The 7789-nt window shown below is 52.4% G+C and overlaps 2 protein-coding genes across 2 annotated transcripts; both read right to left on the reverse strand.

Moving 5' to 3' along the window:
* Positions 1-234: 234 nt before the first annotated feature.
* On the reverse strand, positions 235-2712 carry FTJAE_9285 (actin ARP9; the record flags this gene model as incomplete). Its single annotated transcript, XM_037356190.1, has 3 exons — positions 235-280; positions 336-2109; positions 2172-2712. 3 exons carry the CDS (start codon positions 2710-2712, stop codon positions 235-237), a joined length of 2361 nt encoding a protein of 786 aa, XP_037203652.1.
* An 817-nt stretch (positions 2713-3529) lies between these two features.
* On the reverse strand, positions 3530-7789 carry FTJAE_9286 (YSC84-like protein; the record flags this gene model as incomplete). Its single annotated transcript, XM_037356191.1, has 3 exons — positions 3530-5814; positions 5872-6796; positions 7622-7789. The coding sequence occupies 3 exons, from the start codon at positions 7787-7789 to the stop codon at positions 3530-3532; spliced, it is 3378 nt and encodes a 1125-aa protein (XP_037203653.1).

Raw genomic sequence — 7789 nt, forward strand, 5'->3', positions numbered from 1 at the left:
CATACAAGGCATGTCCGAATCTATGGTATTATCTCATTTCTGCTCTGCTCTGCTATACCCGCTCCCTCGGCGCGGCTCGTCTTCAAGTCTTGACTCATTTTGCGTCTGCGTTTTACCATATCGCTGGCCCCTTTATAACTCCTCTTTCAAGTCCACGGTTTGAAAGTCTGTGCTGAGACCATGTGAACGAGAAACCCGTATAATGACATAAAATTATCAGCTCATTGTGTGATTTCAGCCCAACATAGAATGTGTGCGGATACCCTTGGGACCAAGTTCGCTTTGACACGGTTAGTGAAATTCTTGGAGATGTTCTTTGAGAGTAGGGAACTCACTTGTAATCAACTCTGCTCAAACTCATAAGCCTTTGGGCCTCAATTGTCTGGGCATCCATGTTGGAGTGTAGGCAAAACGCAATACGAGCAGCGACCTGAGCACCAAGGAACATGGACTCCTCGAAGCCATTCTTTGTCCACTCGCTCAAGTAGTTCGGCAGAGTAGCCGTCTTGATGCTCGTGGGAGTCTGGCTGTGGAAGTGGTGAGTCGTCGTGGGTCCTCCAGCCTCAGAAGCTGGCTGCGGCGTGCCGACCATGGTATTAGCGGTACCAGCAGCTGCAGCCGTGGTAGCGGCCTGGAGGAGGGGGTTCACGCCGCTTGAGGATAGCTGGTGAGGTGCGCCTGTGAAGGAGCCAGTGGGAGTTTGAGCGCCGGTTCCAGTGGGCGTGGCCATGTTAGAGGGCAGCTCTGAGGTGAACATTGTGGCGGTGGATGGGGAGACGAGATGGCGGGCGTTGAGGGTCTGAAGAATGTTCTCGCGAAGACCGCGGAGACGAGCACCGTTGCCAACAAAGACAAGGTTGTCCCAGCATGGAGGTCGCATGTACATGTCGTCGATGCCCTGGACAGTGCGATAGATGGCGTTGACGATGCGATCGATCTCGCGACGTTGAGCGAAAGTGAAGCGCTCAAGACCAACCTCGACATCTCGACGAATGCGCTTCGGTCGCTTCTCAGGGGTCTCGCTGGAGGGTTGAGCGTCAGGCTTTGGCTCAGCCTCAGGCTTGGGTTCTATCGACTGTGCTGGCTCTTGAGTTTGTTCTGGCTTAGGCGCTTCTATCGCAGGTGTCTCTGTCTCTGCCGCAGGCGCAGGTGCAGCGGTGTTGTCGGCTTGAGGCTGAGGTTGAGCGCCGTTGGTCTCGCCCTCAGGCTTGGGAGCCTCTGTTGTGCCGTTACCATTGGTAGTAGCCGCAGCAGTCTCTAGAGTCTCCTTTTCCTTGGATGGTTGAGGAACCTCTTCCTGAATGATTTCCTCGTAGAAGAAGGTGTTGTGAGTCCTCTTGGAGTTGGGTAGACGCGCAGCCTTAGCGGCGCCCTCAGCATCCTTTTCGCCCTTCTTTCGACCTCCCTTGCCCTTTTCTTTCTCCTTCTCCTTTTTGGCGAGGAATTCCTTTGTCTGCCCGCTTGTAACGATGGCTGCGACGTCTAGAACTCCATCATCCTCTGGGTTACCATTGCCCTCATCAGCATCTCCATTGTCGGTGGGTTTGGGCGCTTCAGGGGCTTTCGGTGCAGCCTCTGCAATGGCAGAAGCTGGTTGACCGCCTGTTGCGCCTGCAGTGTTCTCCGTGGGAAGTTCCATCAAGTTCTCCTCGGTAGCAACATAGGGGAGGACTTCGCAGATGTTGCTCTTCTTCAGCTGCTCCGCCATTTCATGGTTGAACCCCTTGTTTTCTAGCAACTTGAGCAAGCTCTTTGTGAAAACCTCGCCTCCGCTGATTTCACCATCGGCATCAGATGCGCTGACGTCCATGTGGTTCACAACTCTTCCATCGTGAATTGCTGTAACGTCGACCTTTTGGTAGCCAATGTCCACCACAGTCAGGTTAGGCCACTTCAGACCATACTGCGTAGCGATTCCGCTGTGGATTATGCATAGCGCAGGTGTTCTCGTGTTCTCAAAGACGTATCGGGCAATTGTCTCGCAGTCGGGTCGTGTCCATTGTGGTGAAGCCATGAGCATGATGGGAGTGTTGTGGTATGTAGTTGTAAGCAAGCCGTGGACATGATCGAGAAAAGCGAGGAGAGCGCTCATGTTGACGATGCGACCAGCTACAAAGATGCGCAATTAGCATTGAGTCCTTGTACGGCCTTCAATGGCTGTATACACATACCTTCAATGGGGTACACAGCTCCCTCGTCTTCATCAACATCCTCCAACCATTCCTCTTCCTCAACACCATTCACAATAGTCGTGCGCTTCGTCTTGTGATAGGGAGCCCACTGATCGCCCTCCTTAAACATCCTGGTAGGCATGCGCCGAGCAGGAGGAGTCAATTCACTGCAACCCAGCTGAGCCATAGTGGTTCTGCTGCCAGGGCAGATGATGAGGACCTGCTCCTCGCGCCATTTGCCGGCCGTGCTTGACATTGTGCGATTTCGCTTCCTCGCACTTGCACCGAGATCGAGGCTGTTGTTGTAGTGGTAGTTATAGTGGTTGTGGTATTTGTGTGGTGATGGCGTTACTGAGCCGTTGTTTCGTCGCGTTGGTGTTGGTGTTGGCGAGGCTTCTCGAGGTTTGCGCGCCCGGAGCTGGTACCGGGCTGAGGACGACGCGACAGGCGTGAGTGTGGCTGGTGTCGCAGCATCTTGAGCGCTGTGGTGCACGTGACCACCCTGGTCTCTTCGTTGCTTGGTTGGAGTTCTATAGGCCATCATGACAGACTCAAAACTTGCTCAGAACGTGCTCTAAATGGTATCAAGAAGCCAAAATGAGACTCAAACTTGAAGAGTTGTGAGTTCCATCTCTAATGTAATTTTAAATGCTTGGAAGCAGTGTAGGCAAACCATTGAGCTATTGTTGTTGTCACTATCAATTCTGCCAGTGCAGTGCAGTGCAGTGCCAGTCAAAGAAGACAGACCATTCACCTCAGACACTATATTCATTCATTCATTCATTCATTCATTCATTCATTCATTCATTCATTCATTCACAATCAATTATAGGAAACAATAAAGCCAGTTCATACTGTATCTATTCAATGGCATTAGGAATAATACTTTATCATAGTCTGACCTCTAGACTATACCAGGCCAGGCCTCCAAGAAACCACAACTAACTCCAGGTACACGGATCACTTGCGTTCTTCAAGGATCCTTTCCTTTTTATCCATATGTTCAGGCCTTACTCGTCTCATCTCTTCTCGTCTCATCCATCCCATGACACATCCAGTACATCGACCAAGACCCATTCCTCTTCTCATCAGTTTGCTCCTCGAGCTGGTATAAGCTATGCGCTGCTCGAGAGAACTGACAAAGTGGTTATGACCAACCCAACAAACGCCATCAGGGGTCTCAAATCGGATCCCCGAACACACAAAGATCCCATCATAACGTACATTTTCACCAAAGTATTGACAAGAATGCGCAAAAAAAAGAACTTCTCTCAAAAAGCCGCCCAGTAATTACCCATGAAAAGTGCAGGTCGTGCGCCATATCCCATCTACTGATGTAAAACCATCGTCGTTCTCAATTATACAACCGTGATCGTGTTGGGAGTTGTCTCATTCGATGTCATCTTCTTCAAGTCTTCATGTTTTTCGTTCAGCTCAGTTGGCTCAGCCTCCTTAGTTGGTTCCACCTCCTTTGATGGCTTTCGTGGGGTCACGTCTTCAGTCACATCGTCAATGACCGAGAAAGGTCGGTCAGATGTCGGGGTTGTAAGTGTGGAACCATCAACGCTCCATCGGTCATCAGTAACGCCAGTGTAGATGGATGATGTGTGCTTCTTCTCGGGTGTCACGGGGCTTTCTGCCCGCTCAGTCTGGGGAAGTGTAGGTGATGTCTGAGCATCCTTGGTCTCAACCTTGGATTCAGTTGCAGCCTCCTCCTCCTCCTCTGGCTTCTCGATCTTGGCGGGCTCAGTAGTAGGCTCCTTTGCTTGAGGCTCCTCGGTCTTGGCAATATCCGTCTTTGCCTCTTCGGCTGGGAAGAACTCGACTTCAGATTCGGAGGATGAGTCATCTTGAGCCTTGTTCTCGACAGTCTTGGGCTCATCGACCTTGGGCTCATCGACCTTGACCTCATCGACCTTAGCCTCCTCAGCCTCAGATTCTTCTGCCTTTGGCTCCTCAATCTTGGGCTCTTCGGCCTTCTTGGTCTCAACTCTGACCTTCTCAACCTTGAACTCCTGGGGCTTGAGATAAGGTGAAGAGTCAGACTTGGTCTGCTCATCCTCAGATGCCAGATCTTCCTCGCTGAAAGCCTCCTTTCGCAGAGGGCTTCGGAGGTTTGAGACATCGCCGATCTCGCTCTTACTGGATCGCGAGGTCCTAGCAGGGCTCCTCATGGGCAGCGGGGGAGGAATCCTCTTGCCAATGGTAACCATGTTACCCTTGGCGTGGATCATGCGGGATGCAACAGCCTGGGTTCTGGCCGGCTGGACAGCAGCCACCTCGAACACCACAGGCTCCTCCTCCTCGTCTTCCTCCGCCTCGCTTTCGGAGTCACCCTCATTGTCGGTCTTTCGGCTGCTCTTGTCGTCCCTGTCGCTGTCATAGTTGCTCGAGGCCTTGTCAGTGTCATCCCGGGGCTCGACCTTAAGGGTGTCTTGTTCCACAGCTGTTGTGCTACTGTGGCTGGTCGCACTGAGAGGAGTATGGGCTCCGCTCAAATGTCTTATAGGGGTCAGATCGACCTTTGTGTAATCAACTTCCTCCTCTTCCTCCGTGACCTCGGGAATTTGCGTGCGGGTAGACCTGTCAAAACCGTCTTCGCTTTGACCTGGGCTGGGCGTTGTCTCGGGTGTTGTGCCCACATCCGTCTGTGTTCCAGCATCTGTCATTTGACTTTTCACCGTTCGTGAGGACATGTAACTGTTTCGGTTACTCCTCGTCACAAAGGTGTCTATACTTTGCCTGTTGAATTTTGAGAATGCTGGGCTCGTAGGCGCGGGGTTGAAGTCAAATTGGCTGCTGGTAGGTCGCAGTCTTGATCCTGCCTCTCGAATTTCCAAGCCAGCCATCTCGAGAGCCAACACGCCAAAAGGATCGGGATCATCGACATTGGGGATTCCAAAGGCAGTTCGAGGCGAGGCGGGTGTCGAAGATTTGGGTGTCGCGATCATGGCGTCTCCTGGCGCACATTCCGCAGCAATTTTGCTTATCACAGAGGCATCGTAGTCTGTCCTACCTTCTGCCATCTTGATAACCTCTGAGAGCGGGCCTACCTCCTCTACTTGGCGAGAGACGTTACCAGCCAGAATGTCCATCTGTGTTACCTGATTGGAATAGAATCGCTCATTCTCGTTCCCTCGCTCGGCCAGGATACACCCGTTCAAGTTGACGACCTGATTTTGACCCCGCGCTTTCAGGTATGTCAAAACGGTATTTCCCAGGTCCTTCCATTTTATGTGCGACTCATCTGAGTCAAGCGATACAAGGGGGCCACTAGTTAGTCCGACGTCTTCGCCTAGGGTGACACGAGGCTTTGTGATTGATTCGAGGGCGGCAAGGTTGTTAATAACGAGAACGCAATCGTAAACATCGACGCCGATAATAAAGCTGAGGGTGGGTGTATGTAACATGATTCCTGATGGGGGTGACCAGGTACCGTCTGACTTTCGTGCTATGAGAATGCCGGAGCCGCCGGAGCCTGTCATGTACAGACCGCTGCGCATGCAGGTAAAGATGGCGATTCCGGCTGCGTTCTGGATGATGCGCTTGGGGATCTTCTTGGTGACTCGTTTTGGGGAGCGTGGTTCACTTGTCGTCGATTGTGCGTCTTCTTCTTCCTCCAATGGCACGAGATATCCATCCGCTGTGTAATCATGTTAGCAAGAAAATGAGGCTGACAAGCAAAGTGAGACAAGCATACTGCAGAAAGACTTGAGGATGCGGGCAGCCTTTTCGCATTCGAGATCCAGAGTGGCAGGCCAGAAAGCCTCCCGCTGTACTCGGCCACTGGCATTAGCGGCCGCAGTATTTAACCTGGACAATGCATTGGAGTTTGCGACGGATATGGAGGTGCTGGAACGGTTGGAGGACCAGCCAAAGAGGCCAGCTCTAGAACCTCCCGACGACCTCTTGTCCCACGAGGGGAGAAAGGAAGAAACTCGCTGCATGGCGGGCCGTCTTGCCTCTCCGTCGCCGCCGTCTTGGCCAGGCGGAGGCACGACAGAGAGGACGGGAATACAGGGCGCGGTGCTGTTATTGTTACTGCTAGAGATGATTGTCGTGCCAGAGCGGAAGTGGACGGATCTCTTTGGGGGCTTGGTCGGTACAGATACGGGAGTAGCGAATGTTGATGCAGATCTTGGAGTTGGAGATGCGACAGACGAGGCAGGAGACGAGACCGGGGTTGTTGTTGCGGTGGTAGTGGGCGAGCCGTATGATGATGTTGGTGTAGATGATGCTGTAGTCGAGGAAGAGGAGACAGAGGAGACGGAATTGGAGTCGGAGAGAGGATGAACAGTGACGAGGGGTCTCTTGAGGGCCGAATTGTAAGCGGCGACAGCTGAAGCGTGAGAATGGGAGTGGGAATGAGAGTGAGGATGAGAATGAGACGGCGCCGAAGCCGAGCTGGCGTGTTGATGAAGGTGGGATCGAAAGTAGTGTCCGCGCTGGTCCTGGTGGGTGCTCGTAGTGCTTGTGCTTGTGCTCGGGCACTGACTTGGACTTGGACCTGGACTTGGACTCTGGCTTGGGCTTGGACTGGCTGAACTATTGCTAGCGTTTGCAGCAGTAGCGCCTCCAGCAGTAGCAGCAGAACCAGAAGGCACTGAAATGGGACAAGTGGTCCCCTGGAATCACGATGTTAGCTGTAAAGTTTACAGGGCTTTCACTTGTACATGTAGAGTGAGGTGACCTGTCAGCGCGGGCGGGTGGGTGACGTGGGCCGCTGAGCCATTGGGACAGGACCGGGGCTAGGCCGCTGTAGGCTACCTTCAGCTGCGGCCTGCTCGGTTTTTGCGTTTTTGCAAGGATCCGCGCAGGGGCAAGCAAGGAAATGGAAAGGGAAGAATGAGAGAATGGGATGGGATGATCCGCCTTTGAACAAGCCTCCCCGGGTCAAGATGAGACTCGATCAAGAGGGGACGGGGACTGGGGGGGGACAAAATTGAGGGTGAGAGGAGGATGGAAGAGACGAGAGAATAAAGTAAAATGGCTGTTGGGGTTTGTTGCAATTGATGTGCTGTGTCATGATATAGCGTTTCCTCATTGGATTGAATTTTATCGAGTGCTTTTCCATCGGCGCAATTGACTTTTCCTAGAAAACTCACTTCCTCACTCTCTTTCAACTGATCATCATCTTTTTTTTCTGGCTGCTCCCGGTAAAGGCTCAGTCAGGGGGGGCAGCCTCTTGGTCTGATGACGGAACCTCTTAAAAACTTCCAGGGACTTGGGTAACGCCCCTAAACCCAACTTTGACAAGGTGTAGTTACTGCGTAGGCTGCCCTGAGTAAGGTAAGGCGTAGACTAGATGGCTGATGGGGGGTCGGGAAGTGAAGCGAGTGGGTGTGAAGCACAGCACATGTGAATGAATGGACTTTCGCTGGAGGGGGAAACAAGAAGAGAAAAGAAGACAGTAATAAGAGAAAGGAAGTAAAGAAAGGTAAGGTACTGACCGAGTTGCTCGTTGTGTTTGTTGAAGCTGTCTTTGTAGAGCTCCATCGCCCAAAACTCCATCCTCCTCCTCCTGTTCCATTGCTTCTTCCACTGCCCTTCATGTTCTCCTTCTTGTTGCTTCCTGCAATGCCGCTGATACTCAGCTTCTTCTTTCGCGCCGCCGTCAT

Source organism: Fusarium tjaetaba (assembly GCF_013396195.1).
Source record: "Fusarium tjaetaba strain NRRL 66243 chromosome Unknown NRRL66243_c0000211, whole genome shotgun sequence".
Taxonomy (NCBI): domain Eukaryota; kingdom Fungi; phylum Ascomycota; class Sordariomycetes; order Hypocreales; family Nectriaceae; genus Fusarium; species Fusarium tjaetaba.